The sequence below is a fragment of the Felis catus genome, chromosome B4, assembly GCF_018350175.1.
Source record: "Felis catus isolate Fca126 chromosome B4, F.catus_Fca126_mat1.0, whole genome shotgun sequence".
Taxonomy (NCBI): domain Eukaryota; kingdom Metazoa; phylum Chordata; class Mammalia; order Carnivora; family Felidae; genus Felis; species Felis catus.
In genome coordinates, this window is record NC_058374.1 from 34,366,927 (window position 1) to 34,391,849 (window position 24,923).

Sequence of the window (24,923 nt, forward strand, 5' to 3'; positions counted from 1 at the left end):
GAGGAAAATACATTGCAATGCAGGCCTATCTCAAGAAACAAGAAAAATCCCAAATACAAAATCTAACAGCACACCTAAAGGAACTAGAACCAGAACAGCAAAGACACCCCAAAACCCAGCAGAAGAAGAGAAATAATAAAGATCAGAGCAGAAATAAACAAGATAGAATCTAAAAAAAACTGTAGAGCAGATCAATGAAACCAAGAGTTGGTTTTTGAAAAAATAAACAAAATTGATAAACCTCTAGCCAGCCTTCTCAAAAAAGAAAAGGGAGAGGACCCAAATAGATGAAACCATGAATGAAAATAGAATTATTACAACCAATCCCTCAGAAATACAAGCAATTATCAAGGAATACTCTGAAAAATTATATGCCAAAAAACTGGACAAATCTGGAAGAAATGGACAAATTCCTAAATACCCACACACTTCCAAAACTCAAACTGGAGGAAATAGAAAGCTTGAACAGACCCATAACCAGTGAAGAAATTGCATCAGTTATCAAAAATCCCCAACAAATAAGAGTCCAGGACCAGATGGCTTCCCAGGGGAGTTCTACCAGACATTTAAAGCAGAGATAATACCTATCCTTCTCAAGCTGTTCCAAAAAATAGAAAGGGAAGGAAAACTTCCAGACTCATTCTATGAAGCCAGCATTACTTTGATTCCCAAACCAGACAGAGACCCAGTAAAAAAAGAGAACTACAGGCCAATATCCCTGACGAATATGGATGCCAAAATTCTCAATAAGACACAAACAAATCGAATTCAACAGCATATAAAAAGAATTATTCACCATGATCAAGTGGGATTCATTCCTGAGATGCAGGTCTGGTTCAACATTCGCAAATCAGTCAACGTGACACATCACATTAATAAAAGAAAAGAAAAGACCCATATGATCCTGTCAATTGATGCAGAAAAAGCATTTGACAAAATTCAGCATCCTTTCTTAATAAAAACCCTCGAGAAAAGCGGGATAGAAGGAACATACTTAAACATCATAAAAGCCACTTATGAAAAGCCCACAGCTAATATCATCCTCAATGGGGAAAAACTGACAGCTTTACCCCTGAGATCAGGAACACGACAGGGATGCCCACTCTCACCGCTGTTGTTTAACATAGTGTTGGAAGATCTAGCATCAGCAATCAGACAACAAAAGGAAATCAAAGGCATCAAAATTGGCAAAGATGAAGTCAAGCTTTCGCTTTTTGCAGATCACATGGTATTATACGTGGAAAATCCGATAGACTCCACCAAAAGTCTGCTAGAATTGATACATGAATTCAGCAAAGTTGCAGGATACAAAATCAATGTACAGAAATCAGTTGCATTCTTATACACTAATAATGAAGCAACAGAAAGACAAGTAAAGAAACTGATCCCATTCACAATTGCACCAAGAAGTATAAAATACCTAGGAATCAAACTAACCAAAGATGTAAAAGATCTGTATGCTGAAAACTACAGAAAGCTTATGAAGGTAATTGAAGAAGATACAAAGAAATGGAAAAACATTCCGTGCTCATGGGTTAGAAGAGTAAATATTGTTAAAATGTCAATACTACCCAAAGCAATCTACATATTCAATGCAATCCCAATCAAAATTGCACCAGCATTCTTATCGAAGCTAGAACAAGCAATCCTAAAATTCATATGTAACCACAAAAAGCCCCGAATAGCCAAAGTAATTATGAAGAAGACCAAAGCAGGAGGCATCACAATCCCAGACTTTAGCCTCTACTACAAAGCTCTAATCATCAAGACAGCATGGTATTGGCACAAAAACAGACACATAGACCAATGGAATAGAATAGAAACCCCAGAACTAGACCCACAAAAGTATGGCCAACTAATCTTTGACAAAGCAGGAAAGAATATCCAATGGAAAAAAGACAGTCTCTTTAACAAATGGTGCTGGGAGAACTGTACAGCAACATGCAGAAGGATGAAACTAGACCACTTTATTACACCATTCACAAAAATAAACTAAAAATGGATAAAGGACCTGAATGTGAGACAGAAAACCATCAAAACCCTAGAGGAGAAAGCAGGAAAAGACCTCTCTGACCTCAGCCACAGCAATTTCTTACTTGACACATCCCCAAAGGCAAGGGAATTAAAAGCAAAAATGAACTATTGGGACCTCATGAAGATAAAAAGCTTCTGCACAGCAAAGGAAACAACCAACAAAACTAAAAGGCAACCAACAGAATGGGAAAAGATATTTGCAAATGACATATGGGACAAAGGGCTAGTACCCAAAATCTATAAAGAACTCACCAAACTCCACACCCATAAAAACAAATAATCCAGTGAAGAAATGGGCAGAAAACATGAATAGACACTTCTCTAAAGAAGACATCTGGATGGCCAACAGGCACATGAAAAGATGCTCAACGTCGCTCCTCATCAGGGAAATACAAATCAAAACCACACTCAGATATCACCTCACTCCAGTCAGAGTGGCCAAAATGAACAAATCAGGAGACTATAGATGCTGGAGAGGATGTGGAGAAACGGGAACCCTCTTGCACTGTTGGTGGGAATGCAAATTGGTGCAGCCACTCTGGAAAACAATGTGGAGGTTCCTCAAAAAATTAAAAATAGACCTACCCTATGACCCAGCAATAGCACTGCTAGGAATTTACCCAAGGGATACAGGGGTACTGATGCATAGGGGCACTTGAACCCCAATGTTTATAACAGCACTCTCAACAATAGCCAAATTATGGAAAGAGCCTAAATGTCCATCAACTGATGAATGGATAAAGAAATTGTGGTTTATATACACAATGGAATACTACGTGGCAATGAGAGAGAATGAAATCTGGCCCTTTGTAGCAACAGGGATGGAACTGGAAAGTGTGATGCTAAGTGAAATAAGCCATACAGAGAAAGACAGATACCATATGGTTTCACTCTTATGTGGATCCTGAGAAACTTAACAGAAACCCATGGGGAAGGGGAAGGAAAAAAAAAAAAAAGAAGTTAGAGTGGGAGAGAGCCAAAGCTTAAGACACTCTTAAAAACTGAGAACAAACTGATGGTTGATGGGGGTGGGGTGGGGGGGTGGGGGGGAGGGAGGGTAGGGTAGGTGATGGGTATTGAAGAGGGTATCTTTTAGGATGAGCACTGGGTGTTGTATGGAAACCAATTTGACAATAAATTTCATATACTAACAAATAAATAAATAAATAAATAGCACCTAGGGCACACACTGGGGTGATTATTCACTCTTCTCAGAGAGCATCTCCGAGAGGCAGCATTCACAGGAACACTTCTCTGGGAGTAAAGGACCAGCTTGTGCCATTTCCCTCCCCCACTCCTCAGCAGAAATACAGAACCACCTATGGGGGGCAGCACAGCACCAACACTAGCTGCCTAACTTGCATACACCATGCCCCACACCTCCATGCTCCAGTAACACAACTCTTTTCAGTCATTCTTGCCTCAGTCCCAATGTGGTGGGCCCCTCCTCCAGAAGACCAGCACAAACTTCTGCCCACACCACACCTCTTGACCAGAGAGTCCTGCAGGACCTCAATTCCAGTGCAGTTGGTGACAGGCTTCACTTCACAAGCAGACCAGAGCATAACTAGCTAAAACTCAACATTCAGGGAATAACATTGCCCATAGCAGGCAAGGAGAGTCTTTTCAGACAACTGGCCTGAAAGACAGAGCAGCTGAAACACAACAGCAGGTAGCATGCAGCATACACTAGAGACACTCCCTGAAGTGGTAGGCCCTGGTCACTACATGCATCTCTTCATTAGGACATTACTTTCAGGAAGAGGAGACACAACTGGCTTTTCTATCACAGAGAAGTAGGCAGAGATTTAGCGACAATTGGAAGACAGAGGAATTTATCCCAAATGAAAGAACAAGATAAGGCCACAGCCAGAGATCTAAGTGAAACAGATATAAGTAACATGCCTGAGGGAGAATTTAAAGCAATAATCATAAGGATATTCACTAGGCTTGAGAAAAAAAATGACAGACATCAGTGAGACCCTTATTACAGAGATAAAAGAGTTAAAAAAGAATCAATCAGAGATGAAGAGTGCAATAAATGAAATTAGAAACATGTCTGATGCAATGAACAGCAGGCTGCAAGAAACAGAGGAACAATTAATGACCTAGATGACAAAGTAAAGGAAAGCAATGAAACTGAACAAAGCAAAATTATGCAACATGAGAATAGATATAGAACTCAAAGACTCCATCAAATGTAATACCATTTTATTATAGGAGTCCCAGAAGAAGAGAGAGAAAGGGTGACAGAACATGTATGTGAAAAATAGCTAAAAACTTCCCTAATCTGGGGAAGGAAGCAGACATCCATATCCAGGAGGCACAGAGAACTCCCATGAAAATAAACAAAAGTGGGCCAATACCAAGACATACTGGAATTAAATTTGCAAAATATGACTAAAAAGAAAAACCTTAAAAACAGCAAGACCAAAGAGGTCATTAACTTACAAGGGGAAACTCATAAGGAGATTTTTCAACATAAACTTGGCAAGCCAGAAGGGAGGGGCATGATATATTCAAAGTGCTGAATGGGAAAAATCTGCAGTCAAGAATACTCTATCCAGCAAGGCTACCATTCAGAATATGAGGAGAGATAAAGAGTTTCCCCAACAAACAAAAACTAAAGTAGTTTATGACCACTAAACCAGCCCTGCAAGAAATATTAAAGAGAACTCTTTGAGTAGAAAGAAGAGGCCAAAGTGACAAAGACAAGATCAGAGAAAATCTTCCAGAAACAATGACAAAACAAGTAATAAAATGGCAATAAATAATACCTATCAATAATTACTTTGAATGTAAATGGACTAAATGTCCCAATCAAAAGACCTAAGATATTAGAATAGATTAAAAAACAACAACAAGACCAATCTATAAGCTACTTACAAGAGACTCATTTTAGACCTAAAGACACCTACAGATTGAAAGTGAGGGGGTGGAGAAACATTTGTCATGCAAATAAATGTCAAAAGAAAGCTGGAGTGGCAATACCTGTATCAGATAAACTGGATTATAAAACAAAGACTGTAACAAAAGGCAAATAAGGGGGGGGGGTGGTGGCTGGGTTGCTCAGTAGGTTAAATGTCCAACTCTTGATTTCAGCTCAGGTCATGATCTCATGGTTCATGAGATGGAGCCCTGTGTCAGGCTCTGCACTGACAGCAAGGAGCCTGCTTGGGATTCTCTCTTTTTCTCTTTCTCTGTCCTCCCCCCAGACCAATAATAAAGCAGAAGAAAGAGAAACAGGGGTGCTTGTGTGGCTCAGTTGGTTAAGTGTCTGAATCTTGGTTTCAGCTCGGGTCTTGATCTCATGATATTGTTGAGTTCAAGTTCTACATCAGGCTCTGTGCTGATAGCATGGAGCCTGCTTGGGATTCTCAATCTCTCTCTCTCTCTCTCTCTCTCTCTCTCTCTCTCTCTCCCCTTCCCCCACTCACACTGTCTCTGTCTCTCTCAAAATAAATAAATAAACTTAAAAAAAAACTAAAGAGAAATGAAGGACTCAATCTCATTTACAATTGCACCTAGATTCCTAGATACCTAGGAATAAACCTAGGCACCAAAGAAGTGCAAGACCTATACTCTGTACTCTGAAAACTATACAACACTGGCAAAAGAAATTGAAGAGAACACAAAGAAATGGAAAAACGTTCCATGTTCATGGATTGGAAGAACAAATATTGTGAAAATGTCTACACTGCCCAATGCAATATACACATTTAATGCAATCCCTATCAAAATACCAACAGCATTTTTCACAGAGCCAGAACAAACAATCCTAAAATTTGTATGTAACCACAAAAAGACTCTGAATATCCAAAGCAACCCTGGAAAACTCTTGGAGTTTTCCCTGGAAAAGAAAAGCAAAGCTGGAGGCATCACAATTCTGGACTTCAACTTATATTACAAAGCTGTAGTGATCAAGACAATAGGGTAATAGCACAAAAATGGACACATAGATCAGTGGAACAGAGTAGAAAACCCAAAAATAAACCCACAACTATGTGGTTAATTAATCTTTGACAAAGCAGGAAAGACTATCCAATGGAAAAAAGACAATCTCTTCAACAAATGCTGTTGGGAAAACTGGACACCAACATGTGGAAGAATGAAACTGGACCACTTTCTTACACGACACACAAAAATAAATTCAAAATGGTAAAAATGTAAATGTGAGACCTGAGGCCATTAAAATCCTAGGGGATAACACAAGCAGTAATCTCTTTCACATCAGCCATAGCAACTTCATACTATAGGTCTACTTGAGTCAAAGGAAATAAAAGCAAAAATAAACTGTTGGGACTTCATCAAAATAAAAAGCTTCCACACAGTGAAGGAAACAATCAACAAAACTAAAAGGCATTCTATGAAATGGGAAAAGATATTTGCAAATGACATATCTAATAAAGGGTTAGAATCCAAAACCTATAAAGAACTTATAAAATTCAACATCCAAAAAACAAATAATCCAATTTTAAAATGGGCAGAAGACATGAATTGACATTTTTCCAAAGAAGACATCCATATGGCCAACAGACACATGAAAAAATGCTCAATATCACTCATAACCAGGGAAATATAAATCAAAACTATGAGATATCACTTCACACCTATCAATGGCTAAAATCAACAACAACAACACAACAGGTGTTGGCAAGGATGTGGAGAAAGAAGAGCCCTCCTGCACTATTGGTGGAAATGCAAACTGACACAGTTACTGTGGAAATCAGTGGAGGTTCCTCAAAAGAGGGGCGCCTGGGTGGCTCAGTCGGTTGAGTGTCTGACTTTGGCTCAGGTCATGATCTCACGGTCTGTGGGTTTGAGCCCCACGTTGGGCTGTGTGCTAACAGCTCAGAGCCTGGAGCCTGCTTCGGATTCTGTGTCGCCCTCTCTCGCTGCCCCTCCCCCGCTCATGCTCTGTCTCTCTCTCTCTCTCTCTCTCTGTCAAAAATAAACATTAAAAAAAAAGTTAAAAAAGAACTTCCAGCTATTGCACTACTAGGTATTTACCCAAAAGATACAAAAATACTAATTCAAAGGGATATATACACCCCAATATTTATAGCAATATTAACTACAATAGCCAAACTACGGAAACACCCCCCTGGTGTCTGACTGATGAATGGATAAAGAAGATATGGTATACATACAGGATGGAATATCACTCAGTCATAAAAAATAATTAAATCTTGCTATTTGCAACAACATGGAGCTACAGAGTACTATGCTACATGAAAATAAGTCAGTCAAAGACAAATACCATATGATTTCACTCATATGTGGTATTTAAGAAACAAAACAAACAATCATAGGGGGAAAAAGAGAGGGGAAACTAAGAAACAGACTCTTAACTACATAGAACAAACTGATGGTTACCAGATGGGAGGTGGGGACAGGGGAATGGGTGAAACAAGTGAGGGGATTAAGGAGTGTATTTGTGATGAGCACAGGGTATACCTAAAACTAATATTACACTGTATGTTAACTAACTAGAATTTAAACTTTAAAAAAAGAGTCTAGGGACAAGAGAAAACCTTATTAAAAAACTAATTACAGGGGGCCTGGGGTGGCTCAGTTGGTTACGTGTCCAACTCTTGATTTTGGCTCAGGTCATGATGTCACAGTTCGTGATTTTGAGCCCTGCGTTTGGCTCCACGCTGCTTGGGATTCTCTCTCTCACCCTCTCTCTCTCTCTGCCCCTACCCTGCTCACCCTCTCTGTCAAAATTAATTAGTAAATAAACATCTTTTAAAATAATGTGTGATAAAGTACATACATATGTAAATATATGTACATACATATATACACTTTGTGTGTGTTCATGTTCTGTTTGAGAGGGCTCAATGGAGAGACTCAAGGACATATTCATTGATTTACTCCTCTGAATTTGGTCTAGTCCCAACACTGTTTTAACCAAATCAGTGGCTGTCAATCCTGGCTGCACTTTACAATCACCTGGGGAGTCTAATGCCTAAGCCCCATCCCAGACCATCTGAAACCAAGTATCTGGTGGTGGGAACAGGCATTTATATTTCTTTTTAAACATCTTAGGTGATTATAGTGTGTATTCTAGAATGTACAGAACAAGTTCTTTTCTCTGGCAACTTTCAAAAGAAGACTTAAAGTCACTGTGAAAAATTGAATATTTGAAAATGTAAAATACACATGTTTATCAGCCTTACCTCTTCAATATCCTGGTGAAGCCCACATTCATAATTAATATCTGAATAAGGGAGTTAAGACAGCAGGTCTGTCCAATGTTGTGTAAACCAACCGGGCCTATATAAGAAAGAGGGAAACAAATACTGAGGACAAGGGGAAGCTACAGGATTTAACAAAAATCAAATGTTTTTCTAAGATTTAAGGATATAAAATCCTGAAAAATACTCTCAGAGGTACAAATATTTCACTAAGGAGCATCCAAACAAATTGGAGAGGAGAGATAAAGCATTGGACTCTGAAAAGCGAAACAGGAATAAAACTCTTAATAGGAAAAGAGAGCTGTCACAAGAAAGAGTATTACTCAGTGTCAAATGAGTAGTACAAGCAATTGTTATAAGAGCAAAGGCAAAGAAAGAAACATTATAGGAAGCATAACTGGAAGCATATGAGTTCCTCCCACTCAAGTTGTTCCTTACAGAGTTGAGTCAGAATGGGAACCTATGGAGCTCAGAGATAAGAGTAATTTCTTAGCTAGTCTATTTCAGACTCCACTGGAAAGTCCCCTGCTCAGTCCCTACCATGTGGTTGAACGAAATCAGAAAAAAATCTCTGGGGGAGATTCACTAATCTAGGCTGATGTCCAGAGGCTGGAAGCCAAAAGAACTTAAAAAGATAAGAAAAACAAAAGATAGCACTTTCCTAATGTACTAGCAACCAACCTCTCTTATCCCAACCCAACTTGGGCTCAGCAGACTACACAGGTGAGTAATTTAAGAGGGAGGGAATACCACTAATCTCAGCATTCCTGGGGAAAGGGTTTTTGTGTATATGAGATAGGGCATTAAGAAAAAAATCCAGGGACAGCAAGTAATCACAGATTTCAGCTCCTGAATTGGCAGGAGCACCTTGCCTCAAGACAGGCTAGCACATAGGTGTAACGGCAAAAGCAGGAACTAATGCTGACTGCTACTATATGCTAAGCATTAGTTTAAAGCAGTTTCCACAGATTATCTCAATTACCCCTCCCAACAACCTTATGCATTCAGTACTATGATTATTCCTATTTTACAGATGCAGAAATAAAGGCACAAGAAATCAGGAGTCATTAAACACAAAACTTTACTGCTCCAGGGTACAGTAGATGAGCAAAGCATTTCTATGCAGTGAAAAAGAGAAAAAATATGAGAGATCTAATCACCATGAGGGCAGTCCAAGGCACTGAGGCGCTCCCTTAGCTCTTCCTTCTTCCTCTTCATATTGTTTTCTTCCTTCTTCTCAACGAGTTCTGCTGAGAAATGCTGAGACTCAGCCAGGATGCACTGGCAAATTTCCTCAGGAACCCCAACACCTGACCCTTTACTGATCACTCCAAAATTCCCCGGCCATGAGCTGTCTGGCCTGTCTTCAGGACTGCACACTTCCAGGAAGAGCTCTGAGTCAGCTTTGGTGGGAGCTCTGTGAAAACACACCACAGGTAGGTAAGAGAAGAGGGAAAGCATATTCATGTGATCAGTTCTGATTCCAAACAGCCAAGTCTTAGAGGGAAAGAAACGTTTAGCTTATAAAGTTCTAGGGCTAGCACTAGGGCTAGACACTCCTTGCCTTTGTCCCCCACATTTCCATACATTAGGGCTTATAAAGTTCTAGGGCTAGCACAAAGGCTAGACACTCCTTGCCTTTGTCCCCCACATTTCCATTTTTTTCTTCTTCAGACCAGACTGCCATATTCTCTTTCCCCCAGGTTCTCTATTCTGGAAAAGAGCACAACATTCACCAAAGGGGTCCAGACCAGAAACCTAGGTGTCTCCTTGCTCCTCACCTCCAGCCCAAACAATCATTGAGGACTGTCAATTCTACCACCTGAAGGCTGCTCATAAGGACTCTCCTTGCTATACATACCCTTGACTTCCTGGGAAGCCTGTCCTGGCTCCTCCAACAGGCCTACATGCTGTCTAGGTGTCCATGCACTTTGTACTCAGAGCTATTCAAATAATTGGTTCATTATGTTCTATTGTGGGGAATAGCTATCTCTCCACTTGCACTCTACAGTGGTGTACCACTCAGACTCCTCCTACAGGAGAGACACCATTTCTCAGGCTGAGGGGAGCACTGGTTGACAGCTCCCCAATGAGTCCCTGTCCATTAATTTACTGCAAGAAGAAATTTATCCCTATCCAATGACTGGACAATAGGGAGTATATATAAAAGCCTTACAACCTTGCCTCATGGTAAAATAGCTCTGAAGAGTCATCTAGCCCCAGAGCTCCCCTTAAGAGCAACTGAGTTCTCTGTTGCAAGTATTTGGCAGCTCAACTCCTCCCTCACCTTTCCTAGGTGTTCCCAATGATACTCCCCAGTAAACCTCCCACATGCACATCTCAGAGTTTCAGCATCTGACCTGAGACCCTAAAACTGTGAGCATCTGGAAGTCAGGGAGTGTGTACTTTTAACTGATTCCCTTTCACTTTGCACAGAACACAGTGGGCATTCAATAAATAACCACTGAACAAATGAATGAATTAACAAATGGGGACTTGCAGGGAACAAAAGAAATGTTTTCAAATAGCTAAAAGGCTATCATGTGGAAGAGACATAATAGGATTTAATTGGATTTCTTGTCTTTGGGGCATGGGGGTGGAAGAGATCAAAATACCTAATGTGTGAAAACTACAAAGAAATAGACTTCACTTCAAAATAAATAAGAACTTTCTCACAGCCAGAAAGCCAACTCCAGAAGCAGTAATTTGTTCCTCATATAGATACTTAAGCAGAGGCTGGGCTAGCCCTTGAAAGAAATAGAGTGTAGAAAGGAATTGAACAGTAGGTGGAGGGTGAGATCTCTTGTTTCCTTCCAAATATGAAGCCTTTGATTCCTTCTAAATATTCACATTAATTCACATTAATTCGACTGTGTCCCACTGAATTATGTGTTCTGGAGAATTAACATGGCAGATGGAATAAGAAATCACTGCTGTTTCTGGAGAAAAGAAAAACCCTTATACATACACAAATACCCACTAAAGAATATATATATATATGTATGTGTATATATATATATACATATATACACATATATATGTATATATATATATTATAATTTTAATACTGTTATTTTTCAAATAATGCTAACTTATGACAAATATTTATAAAATGCAGAAACGTAAAACAAAGAAAATATAAATCATTCATAATCCCAGGACCTAGGGATAATCACTACCTGGTATGTATCAATTTTTTTCCCATATATTTTTGATATGGTTGATATTTTACATTTTTCTCATTTCACATCATAACAAGAATTTTCCCAAGCTCTTTATAAATACTTTTATCAAAGCTTATTTGTTTATTTATTTTTGAGAGAGAGAGAGAGAGCATTGGAGGGGCAGAGAGAGACAGAGAGACAGAATCCTAAGCAAGCTCTGCACTGTCAGCACAGAGCTAGATGCGGAGCTTGAACTCACGAACCATGAGATCATCACCTGAGCTGAAATCAAGAGTTGAATGTTTAACCAACTGAGCCACCCACGAACCCCTCTTTATAAATACTTTTTGATGACAAGTATAGCAATAAAACATTGCTAAGTATTCTGGTTGTTTTTTGTTTCAATTTTTTACAACTATAACAAATACTACACTGAACATTTTAAGGCAAAAACCTCTTCTCTACCTTTTCAATGTTTCCCATGCAAACTAAAGGTCCAGGGACACAGTAAAACTCAGCTATAAATGAGATTACATTAACCACAGAACCCAAATTCCCCCTAGTCTTTTACTTTCTCCTGACAACACAGACGTCAGCCACCTATAAATGTTCCCCAAGCATATTTTGGAATCTCAAGAAGAGTCTCTCATATGTTTTAGAATAAGATGACAACCACTGTACCCTGCCTCTACCCACCCCAGAGTATCCACCAAGTATCTGCAGGACACTGCTGGATGAAACAATCAATGAAACAATCAAGGTTTCCTCCTATCTCCAAGTTGGGGCTTGATATGGAAATGTGAGGCATGGCCAACTCCTCCCACTGCCTTGTGCCCTTCGATTTCATCAAGTTCCTTCTGCAAAGATTTCAACTTCTGCCTGCAGCTGCTCTCTGCCCAGGTTTCTCAATCCTGTGCCCAGGTCTAAGCTGGGGAGCATAGACTACACTGTCTTCTCTATGTCTCCCTGCTCTCCACTCAGGGGCATATATGCAAGATTTCCTCAGTTGTCCCCCTGTCCCCAAGCAAATAAATCTGTGGCCCTCTAAGTTATCTGACCACCAGCAACAACCAGACATAAAATCAAGGTTTAGGACAGACTCTTAGACAAGGTCAAAGTGTACAAAGTTTAAGGTTCTTAATATATGTTGCTAAATGCCTTGCACCAGTTTATACTCTGACCAGCGGGCTATGAGCGATCCATCAGAACTCAATGGCTAAATGAAATAACCTAAGTTCATTTACGCTCACAAGGACATATTTTCATGGAAAAAAAGCAAGTTAGGAATTGGGTTTATTAAAGAAAAAAGGGTATGGTTTGAAATAAGGGGCATCTTGAGGCAAGGCAGGTAATGTGCAAAAAAGATCAGTGGTTTTAGAGGAGGAGAATGTGAAGAAAAGTGTACAAAGGATTATATAAGCAGATTTGCATAGGAGAGCCCAAACTAGGACTGGAATAAAGTGTAAAAGTTCCAAAATTTTAATTTTTATAAAAAGTAACTAGTCACTAGTAGGCAGGGAAATGCAAATCATGACCGCATTTGACTATTCAACTGGCAACAATTAAGAATTCTGATGGAACCAAATGTTAGAAGGAACATAGAGAAATAGGATCGTTTATACACTACCAGGGGAGGAGTGTAAAATGGTATAATCACTTGAGAAAACAATTTGGCATCATCTTATAAAGTTAAATATTCACTTAACCTCAACCCAAAAATTCCAAAAGAAATTCTTACATGTCCCTGGAGATGTATACAAGAATGTTCACAGCAGCACTGTTTACAACAGCAAAAACATGGGGAAAAAATCCAAGCACTCAACCCAATGGACAGAAGAATGGGTGCATAAGCTGTAATCAATGTATACAATGAAATAATATTCATCAGTTGTATATGAACAAACTATAGCATGTCACAATATGGTGACTCTTAGAAACATAATGTTGAGTCAAAATATATTCAAACTCAAGGAAAATGGAACATTGTGTTGCTTAGGCATCAATATATATGTGTGTAATAAAACTTTTAGATATCTATATATGTGTGTAATGAAAACCACAAGGATCAGGTAATGACCTCTGATTCAGAGACAGAGGGATGAGACAAGTGGAGAGCATGTTATTGTGTTATTGTACTATAGTAATAGTCTAGTTTGGGGATGAAGGGGTTTCATAAGTGTTTTATTATTAATTAGTTAAATAACTAATTGGAACTTGGAGTCAAGGCTAATGGTCTGAGGAAAACATGGTCTAACATAGGCCTAAAAAAATTTATTCTCAGGGTGCCTGGTTGGCTCAGTCGGTGTAGCATCCAACTTCGGCTCAGGTGGTAATCTTGCCACCACAACGGCCTTTGAGCTGATAGCATGGAGCCTGCTTCAGATTCTGTGTCTCCCTCTCTCTCTGCTCCTCCCCAACTAGTGCCCTCTCTCTCTTTCTCTCAAAATTAAATAAACATTTTAAAAGATTTTTAATTCATTCTCTCTGCACAGAGCTCATGCCACAGCTCAAGGAGGTAAGGCAGAACACAACTGATGACAAATCTGAACTGCTGACAAATCACTCTGTGGATTTTCCCCAACAACACTCAGTTTTAACTGACTGTGATGAGGAGTCTTTAAAGGCAGAAGTGCTGCCACAAAGCTCTGTCTTCTCTTCTAGTGGAAAAAAATTAAGAAGTCAAACTAAGTTTGGGCATGCAGGCACTGTCCCCAAATATAGGAAGAATATCCAAATAGAAATGAGCTGAAGAAAGTCTGCCAAGCAGTGTACCAAATAAATAAAGGTGAGCACACATTAAACAACAAATAATAAAAGATATAATGTAAAAATCCTAAGTTTAGCATATGGAAAGATCATTCCTATTTATTCCTATTTTTTATGAAAGTGGCACTGTATCCAGAAGAATTCTAAACATTATATGAAGACTTAAATTTTTCAGATGAAGTAGAAAAGCCCCAAAGTGTGGCTTCAATGTCATTATTCAACCAAGATCTGCTCTTTGGCTTCAACTCTGGCCTCAGCCTTTGAAAGTCCAATTAATAAAACACCCACTTTGGTGGCATTTCTGGTCCCCTTGGACTTGTGCATGATCAAGTGATTACTTGGTAACCACCATATGTAATCAGTGTAACAAAAAAGGAGGTCATTTTGATTAGCTGTTAATATCTGAATATGCAGTTGCAAATACTACATGCATAATTGAGGGTGGAAAATCATATACTTTATATGTTTATATGTCACCTACAAAGGTAAGATGCTGAAATAATGGGTGGTTTAGGCCATTACCTTTATGTATAAAACTAGTATTTTAAAATCTTAAAAAAGGAAAAGAAATTGAAAATTAATATATATATTAAAAAGAATAAATTTGCTAAATAGTTTATGAAGAATATTATATCTTTTGGAGCTTACAATTATTTATTAAATTTAAAAAGTAATTTCAACTGTGCTTGCTTTGGCAGCACATATACTAAAAAGTAATTTCAACTAATAAAGTTAAGATTACATTACTTCTATGCTTTATAAAATTGCTACCACAGCATTCATAATACTAAATAAAATAATCTTTAAGAATTGTATTTAGGGGCACCTGGGTGGCTCAGTCGGTTAAGCGTCTGACTCTTGATTTCATCTCAGGTCACAATATCACAGTTTGTGAGATGGAGCCCCACGTCGTTGGGCTCTGGGCTGGCAGTGTAGAGCCTGCTTGGGATTCACTCTCCCCCTCTCTCTTCGCCACTCTCCTGCTCGTGTGTGCACACTCACTCTCTCTCTCTCTCTCTCTCTCTCTCTCTCTCTCTCAAAATAAATAAATAAACTTAAAAAAAAAGAATTGTATTTAAGCTTTATTCGCGATGCCATGAGTCTTTCAAGAAAAAAATCCTATTTGCAAATTCTTACATCTTGTAAAGACGAATTAAAAGCAGAATGTCAGCTTTGCAACCTGAAATTATCATGAGGAGAAAAACTCCAAATATATATACTAAAAAATCAGTAATAAATCATCCCTCAGCCTAGGTATAATAAAGAATATTTTAAAATCTTTTAAAAGTTTAGAGAAAAACGAGGTACCCAAAACACAGTTTGTTCTCACTAGTCATACTTCAAAAACCACATACTACATAAGCTGGCTCAAGCACCCAGCTTTTTGCAGTGTTTAGTCTATTTATGAAAGCTAAAGACTGTTATCCAAATGACTGGTTAGATTGTCACTCAATTCAATAGTTGGAAATGAAACTTTTAAGACATGTCCAAACTATGAATCTTAGGGACAACATTGTTCTGGAAAATATGCTCCTAAAAATAATTTTCCTGAATTATATTCTGCTGGGCACACACAAACACACACACATAAAACAGTGATAATTTTATTTTATTTTATTTTATTTTATTTTTTAATTTTTTTTCAACGTTTATTTATTTTTGGGACAGAGAGAGACAGAGCATGAATGGGGGAGGGGCAGAGAGAGAGGGAGACACAGAATCGGAAACAGGCTCCAGGCTCTGAGCCATCAGCCCAGAGCCTGACGCGGGGCTCGAACTCACGGACCGCGAGATCGTGACCTGGCTGAAGTCGGACGCTTAACCGACTGCGCCACCCAGGTGCCCCAAAACAGTAATAATTTTAAATGTGCCACTTCTATATCATGTACATCAGGTATCTATCTGAACAGGCAGAAAAAAACTAGAATCTCTTTTAAATTTAAAAGTATGGTGGATTGATGGTGAATTCAGCCAGGATTCTCTCCTTGCAAATCTGATTGAAGAGATTTACAGACTGAAAAACAGTTTTCAAAATGTCAATGCCATCAACAGTGGATCAAGCAACTGTAGGCTATGAATGGTTTAGGAATCACATACACAGTCAGGGCTAGCTTCCTGAGTGTGCAAACTGTAGTTGTAGAGACCTGTATTCAAGACAGCCCAGGCCTGGTTTAATGCTTGCCTGTTACGGACTGGAAATTCTTAATATGTTTAACAAAGAGCCCCACATTTTTATTTTACCATAGGACCCACAAGTTAGAAGCCTGTCCTGCATACAGTATTTTGTTCATATCCTTCAGTATGTGTTCAGAAAGTAATCACAGCACAGAACAATGTAACAGAAATCCTTGGCCAAAAGAGAGAGAGAGCAGGGCAATTTCATGGCTCTTCATTAGTTTGATATTGTCCTGTTGGGTACTCACAAAACATGTTCAAACACTATGGAATGACAGACATTAAGTGCTTAGAAGGCTACTCTACCCACACAAAAAAAGCCTTAATACTATAGTTTGCAAAACTTAGTGCCTGCAGTTTGTTCACTGGAACCTACTGAAGTAACCAAACTAAAAGTCATCTTGAGAATTCAAATACTTCTCATGTGATACCTGCTGTAAGATCCTCCTGACCTTCAATTCCAATGAAGATGCTAAAATTGGTGTGCATTTAAGTAAAGGTGAGGGGCAGATGGACTCAACCGTAACCAAATATTGATTTTAACACTCAGCCCTTTAGTGTTCTGCCAAAAGGTGCCAAAAAGTAGGCAGACGCTGTCGTGACTACAAAAACACAAACTTGTGTAAAAGTTTTTCTGAATATATAGTAATTTTCAATGTGTTTTTTCAACTAGTGGATACTAAAAGTGCAACTGTTATTTTGAGGAGGGTGGGGTCCTGATTTTTTGTTTTGTTCTGCTAAAATATTGGGAACCACTGATCTTATGTCTTGCTATTTAGAAAAGCAGATCAGCATCACCTGGAAGTCTGTTTAAAAGAATATTAGGGGGCACCTGGGTGGCTCAGTCAGTTAAGCATCCAACTTCGGCTCAGGTCATGATCTCACGGTTCATGGGTTCGAGCCCCGCATCGGGCTCTGTGCTGACAGCTCAAAGCCTGAAGCCTGTTTTCGGTTCTGTGTATCCCTCTCTCTCTGCCCCTCCCCTGTTCATGCTCTGTCTCTGTCTCAAGAATAAATAAACATTAAAAAATATATATATATTAGGCCCCAATACAGACCTAGTGAATTGGAATCTGCATTTTGACAAGATTCTTGGCTATCTATTTACACATTAAAGTTTGAGAAGATGTTCTAGACAAGTACTAAAGCTTAGGATGTCAAGTGTTGACCAGTGACATACAGGTTTCAATGCAGGACAACAACCTTCAATTAGTTTCATGAAGATTGTTCTCAGTGTTAGTTTCCTTAAAGGTGCATGATTTCCTGGTTGCTTTATTTGTATTTAAGAAATCCATTAGTGAAAACCTTATGGTGCTTATTTGTAGAGATACAGAAGATAGAAAGCTCTTGGTCCAGGTATAGCAGCACCAATCAACTTTCCATACTTACCCCCACTGTACAAGCATTCCACATTCTGCCACTGGGAGTAAACGCTGCTATACAGCCTGAACACGAATTTGGCAACATGTATCACAATCTTAACAATGATCATAGTGGACATCTGTCATTTCTGCCAGCCCACTTACCCTCCTTTGGGTAGCAGAATCACCTTTTCATTTCAAAAACTATCTCCATTTTCATACTCTGATGATTCAGTACAGCCCTTCCCAACTCCTCACACCCACTCCCTGGCTCAAATAACCCAGGTCTGACCACATAGTGTCCTTGGTGGCTGTTTTAGCAATGATCATGTGACGCAATCAGAGCTGATCATAAACTTGTTAGATGGCGCTTTAAGCTGTAAGAACATAAATCAGACCATCCTTTCCACCACAGAAAGGAAACTCAGGGGCAACTGGGTGGCTCAGTCAGTTAAGTGTCTGACTTCTGCTCAGGTCATGATATCGTGGTCCATGAGTTTGAGCCCTGCATCAGACCCTGTGCTGCAGCCTGCTTCAGGTTCTGTGTCTCCCTCTCTCTTTGTCAGTCCCCTGCTTGTGCTCTGTCTCTCAAAAATAAATAAACATTTAAAAACAAAAAACAAAAAAATGAAAACTCATCAGCCAAAGAAGAGTCAGTGACAGGAAACAGAACCAAGTAATGGGAGAAACACTGAGACAGAATCCTGAGGCCAACAGCTTAAGAACTGGATCCAACCAAGCCTCAGGCTGCCTGCCCACCAAACTTCTCCACTCAGGGTCTCCTCTGCTGTTTTTAAAATTAGTTTGAAATGGTTTCCTGTCACTTGTAGCTGAAAGAGTACCAATTAATATTGATTAGGAAAATAACAAATGGGTGAAATAGGTGATGGGGATTAAGGAGTGCACTTGCTGTAATGAGCAGTGGGTAATGTATGGAATTGTTGAATCACTATATCATACACCTGAAATTAATATAACAGTGTATGTTAACTATACTGGAATTAAAATAAAAGCTTGGGGCACCTGGGTGGCTCAGTAGGTTAAGCATCCAACTTCAGCTTAAGCCACGATCTCACAGTTTGTGAGTTTGAGTCCCACATCAAGCTTGCTACTGTCGGCCCAGAGCCCGCTTTGGAACCTCTGTTCCTCTCTCTCTGCCCCTCCCCTGTCATGTACTTTATCTCAAGAATAAATAAAACAATAAAAAGTTAATAAAAAAAATAATAATCAGAGATACAAAGATCTACATAAGAAATTCATTTTTATGGCTTGTTTTCTTTATGCTTTACAAAAAAGTAAAGTGAAATACTGATGAGGAAAAGTGCAGCATTTAGGAGACTCTGGTGAAATCATTCCATTACCATTTTGTCTATTCTTTTAAATATCTTTTTGTTCCTCCTTAATTAACACTAGATGATTTTGGGGGCACCTGGGTAGCCCGGTCAGTAGAGCTTCAGACTCTTGCTCTGGCTCAGGTCATGGTCTCACAGTTGGTGGGATGGAATCCCACATGGGGGGGAGGGGGGGGCTCCGTGCTATTAGCATGGGGATTCTCTCTCTCCTCTCTGCCCCTCCCCCCTGTTCACTTATGCATGTTCTCTCTCTCTCAAAATAAACAAACATTTCAAAAAACAAAAACACTATTTTATTTCTCAAAGTGGAATTTTTTGTTGTTGTCAGCTGCCAAAAAATAAAAGTATGCTTTCAAATTCAAGAGTTATGGCACTACTTATAATGGCAAAAAAAAAAAAAAAAAAGGAAATTCAACAATAAAAGTAAATTATGACCCACTCATAAAATGAAATACTATGGTGACTTTAAAATCATTTTAGACTAATAGAGATGGGGAGATGACTACAACGTTTCATTGAATAAAAAAGAAATTATAAAAATATCATATGGTATAAACCTATTTTTTTTCAATATGAATTAACTACAGAAAGAGAGACGGAGGGAGAGAGGAAAGACTAGGATGAAATATACCAAAAATGTCGTTAAAAAGTAACTCTTATTGGCGGAATTACAAAACATTTTTTCCTTTTTTTAAATTATTTCTCTTAACTTCCAAACTTCTTATAATTAGTTAATATGTAATTTTAAAATAAGCAATAATTCGGGGTGCCTGGGTGGCTCAGTCAGATGAACGTCTGACTTCAGCTCAGGTCATGATCTCATGGTTGAGAATTCAAGCTCCGTGTCAGGCTCTGTGCTGACAGCTCGGAGACTGGAGCCTGCTTCAGATTCTGTGTCTCCCTCTGTCTGCCCCTCCCCTGCTCAATGCTCTGTCTAGCTCTGTCTCAAAAATAAATACAAACATTAAAAAATTTTTTTTAATTTTAAAATAAGCAATAATTCATTTGGGGGATAGATTTAATATCTCTTAAGGGAATCCTTGGGTGGCAATAGTGTTCCTATTTCAAGATCCAAAAAATTGATGAATTAGGGATGAGAAGCGTTCAAATTTCTTAATTCTTTTACAAAATGTGAAGGAAAGGAGAAAATCTGAAGTTGGGAAACACCTAAATATATAAGCAGCATACATTAATAAGTTCATGTTAAATGACTCAGATAGTAAGCTCTTTTACTTAGTGTTTATTCTCAATACTCAAATAGTCTTAATAGTCTCTTAATAAATTAAATAAATAAATAAAAACAGTCTCATAAATAGTCATGAGGCTCAGCCTGGAGGGTTAAACTGAAAGAGAAATGATGGCAGTTGGCAATCTCATGAGCAAGAAATAGGATTTTAAGATCAAATTCAGGGAAATCTGATAAAACAGAAAGTACAAAAGAACCAGGATGTATTTTTTTTTTAATTTTTCAAATATGTATTTATTTTTGAGAGACAGAGTGTGAGTGGGGAGGGGCAGAGAGAGACACAGAATCCAAAGCAGGCTCCAGGCTCTGAGATGTCAGCATAGAACCTGACGAGGGGCTTGAACTCACGAACTGTGAGATTATTACCTGAGCCAAAGTCAGACACTTAACTGACTGAGCCACCCAGGTGCCCCTAGGCTGTATTTTTTAACGACATTGTTCTGTACTCCGCCAAGACCTCAAAACTACTTATGTCAGCCAAATATGGCAGTAAAACCCAATGGAGAGTATCCTTTGGTCAGGCTGGCAGGCCAGACCCCAAAAAGGGCAATCTTCAGAGTTGATCACAGAGGGGAAATAGGTAGGTGGGGCTACAAAAGGAAGGAAAGTGAAACCTAACTAAGAAGGATGGAGAAAGGCAGAGTGGGCACAGAACATGCAGTTGAGCTAAGCAGGCAATGATAAGCACCCAGCAGAAAAAAAAGGATGGTTTTGTTCCAAGAAAGGTGAATTTTCAAACTTAAGTCCTAACTCAAAAAACTGGCTCCAGCAGAGGATTTTTAGTGAAATTATTCTGTATAATACTATAATGGTAGATATATGTCATATATTTGTCAAAACTCATATAATGTACACTAGGAATAAACCCTATTATAAAATATGAACTTTCAATGATAATGATGTGTCACTGTAGGTTCATCAGTTGCAGCAAATGCACCACTTTGGTGCCAGATGTTGATAATGGTTGAGATAGGGACAGGGCATGGGGATGGGTATATGGGAACTCTGTACTTCCCACTCAACTTTGTTGTGAACCTAAAATTGCCCTAAAAAATAAAGGCTATTTTTTAATGGTTTTTGGTCCCAAAGAAATTAACTTAGCTCCCAACTTTTCCCAAATTTTTTACCCTTAAAATAAGTAGATGTGAATGACAGAAACAGGTGGCTTAAGTACACCATCATTGTAGCCACAGAATCAATCAATCTTCTAAGAAACAGCAAAAAATATGATGCAGGAAACCTAGGTGGTCCCAGTCTCTAACTGGGCTCTTCCCCTACAACTAGACTCTCCACAAGGAAAACTGACTCTCTCTTTAAATGCCCCAAGAGGAACAAAATTAACATGCCTAGAACATGATACAAGCCACCTCAAAGTCTTCCCAATCCAATCCATCACGGCAACAATAAATTTAGAACCCATCCTTAACCATCTGTTGTATGTTTCTCGAGTAATGGTAATGTGCTAGGTACACAAATTATAACACACCAGATGAAATCCCAAATAAGAGGGAATCTTGGAGCTACTCTCTCTCACAGCCCATGTTAAAGGCGTTAGGACTTCTTTAAAGCTGTGTACATGTTAAACATTTTTCCCTTTGCAAGCCCATCATTGTGTAAAAGTGCCAAAAGTGCAATATATTTTTAATAGTGAAAAAGGATAATTAAAACAAAGTCTTTTTTTAAGTTTATTTATTTGAGAGAGAGCACACCCGCATACACTTGTGTAAGAGAGAGAGGAATGGGTGGGGGGAGGGGGGGAAGAGCGGGGAACACATAGAATATCCCAAGCAGGTCAGTGCAGAGTCCAACCCAGAACTTGAACTCACAAACCAAACAGTGAGATCATGTCCTGAACCAAAATCAAGAGTCCGATGCTTAACCAACTGAGCCACCCAGGTGCCCCAAAACTTTAAGTTCTTTGATAGTGCTCCATAAATCAAGATGGAACTGTATACCCATTGTTACTTTCCTACCCATTTTGTTCCTATGAACACATTAGATGGCCTAAATATCTAGATTTAACACCTCCCCCCACCCTACCCTGCCTCACTCTGCACATAACACTAAAAAGAAATCTTTTAAAATACATGCCTTGTTCAGGGGCACTTGGGTGGCTCAGTCAGTTAAGCATCCAACTCTTGGTTTGGGCTCAGGTCATGATCTCACAGTTCTTGAGTTTGAGCCCCCCATCGGGCTCTCTGCTGTCAGTACAGAGCCTGCTTCACCTTCTCTCCCCATCTCTCTGTCCCTCCCCCCCCTCAAAATAAATGAACATTAAAAAAAATTAAATATTTGCCTTGTTCAAACCATAAGAGACTCTTTTTTTATATGAAATTTATTGTCAAATTGGTTCCATACAACACCCAGTGCTCATCTCAACAGGTGCCCTCCTCAGTGCCCATCACCCACCCTCCCCTCCATCCCACCCCCCATCAACCCTCAGTTTATTTTCAGTTTTTAAGAGTCTCTTATGGTTTGGCTCTCTCCCTCTCTAACTTCTTTTTTCCTTCCCCTCTCCCATGGTCTTCTGTTAAATTTCTCAGGCTCTTAAATACAGAAAACAAACTGAGGGTTGCTGGAGGGGAGGCACGTGGGGGGATGGGATAAATGGGTGATGGGCATTAAGGAGGGCACTTTTTTGGGGTGAGCACTGGGTGTTATATGTAAGTGATGAATCACTGGGTTCTTCTGAAATCAATATTGCACTTGTATGTGCAGTATTTAAATATATATGTTAATTTGCCTTCTTTTCTGAAACAATTTCAAGTATAACTATCTCAATGCTGTAAAACATGTAGTTAAAGCCATTGCTTGCATTTTCAAACACTTGGAAACCAGATTTGCAAGAGTCATAAAATGAAGTTTTACGTTTAAATATCTAAATCTAAGTTTCTTCCAGGAAAAGAAGGCAAGGTTGGAGGGGGATTAAGACTAAAATACTCTGAGTTACAAAAATCTTTCAAATTTCTCAATATATATGCCCGCTGACCTAGCAATTCCACTTCTAGGAATTTTCTACAAATATATCTGTATTTTCACATGAATGTGAACATAAAATGATATTCACTGCTACATCATCTATACCAGTAAAAACTGGAAAAAACCTAAATGCTCCTGAATTGTTTAAATAAATGATGTACAAGGAGCACCTGGGTGGCTCAGTTGGTTAAGCGTCCAACTTCAGCTCAGCTCATGATCTCACACAGTTCGTGGGTTTGGGCCCCGTGTGGGGCTCTGTGCTGACAGCTCAGAGCCTGGAGCCTGCTTTGGATTCTGTATCTCCCTCTCTCTCTGCCCCTCCCCCACTCGCACTATGTCCAAAAATAAATAAAGCATTTTAAAAAAAAATTTTAAATGATGTACTTGCCTTATTACGTACCAATTGTTTTTAATGAGGTTAACATATCTGTATGTCTTGTCATTAAAAGATGTCCATCATGCTCAACAGATCACTTAACAAAGTGGGAAAAGGTAAATTACAAAACAATTTTAAAGTCTGCTTTATATTGTAAGGGTTAAATTGTAGTGTAGGGCTAATGCTTAGCTTGAAAAATAACAGCTTTGTGTTGACACTGAAGGTTAAGAGATAACAGCCTTGCTTTGCTCTGGTAAACTAGGCTTCATACCCTTGTAAATTAGGCTTCACCAATTAAGGAAACAAAAGTTCAAAGAAAAGAGCATCGGAGGCAGGGTCAAGGAGATCCACTGGTTGCAACCTAGAGGCAGAAAATCTAAAGTAAACACCTCATTAGGCAACTGTTTCTAACTCATCTGTAACCTGTTTCTTTGTTCTGTTCCCAGGTGATGATAAAACGATGTGATCGGTTATAAAAACTCTGTACCCCGGCTGTTCGGGGCCGCACTCTTATCAAGAGTGTTGGTCCCGATCGGTCGGCCTTGCCTCTCATTGTAATAAACTTTGTTGTGACTGTCACTGGTGCCCATAGCATTCTGTTTCAGGAGTCGTGTGGATGCAACAATATGAAAATTTCTTTAAGTATACACAAAAATGATACTGTGTTGAGGATTAAGAGAAATTTCGGTTTCTACTTTACACATCTGCCTGCATTGTTTCAAATTTTTTACAAGCTTGCAACACTTTTGTAATTTCTTTTGAAATTAAACACGAAATGCAAGAAGTCTAAATATATCAGGTTGAAAAAATGAACTGGTCCAATATATATATGAAATGAATATACACCATTACTATCATTTGCTAAATCCAAATTAATTCCTTGATTGCCCATGTGGCATCTCAGCATAGCCCCTCACATGTCGTTCCTGGAAAGAAAGCTTCCAAAATTAGCACCAAACTTGCCTCAATTTCCACAGAAGCGTCAAACCTCCACTGCGAATTTCGATCCAGGGGAAATTGAGAAATAGCTTCTCTATCCCTGTCCGCGCTGAGCTCACTCCGCCGGAAAACGCGCAGGGAGCGCACAGCCCTGGCGGCGTGCACCGTCAACTGGCCAGGTGCTCAACCCAGAGCGGTAGAGCTTCTGCAGCTCACGCCCCGCCCACCGAGGCTGCCCAGCTTTCGTTTCCCTTGAATGGAAAGTGAAACTCAGCAAAAGGCGGAGCGCTCCGGCGATCCTACGCGCTGGGAAGAGGGATGAAGCTCCGCC

At 39.2% G+C, this 24,923-nt stretch overlaps 1 protein-coding gene across 1 annotated transcript in view; it reads right to left on the minus strand.

Annotated features, from left to right (window-relative positions):
* Positions 1 to 24,759, minus strand: part of USP18 (ubiquitin specific peptidase 18) — a gene marked incomplete at its 5' end in the record, with an annotated part of 66,586 nt that extends 41,827 nt beyond the window's left edge. Inside the window, 3 exons of the mRNA XM_011283700.4 lie at positions 8,217 to 8,313; positions 9,395 to 9,651; positions 24,617 to 24,759. Of these exons, the coding sequence (XP_011282002.2) occupies positions 8,217 to 8,313; positions 9,395 to 9,651; positions 24,617 to 24,759 (497 nt within the window). The remainder of the gene's footprint in view (positions 1 to 8,216; positions 8,314 to 9,394; positions 9,652 to 24,616) is intronic.
* Between the last annotated feature and the right edge of the window lie 164 nt (positions 24,760 to 24,923).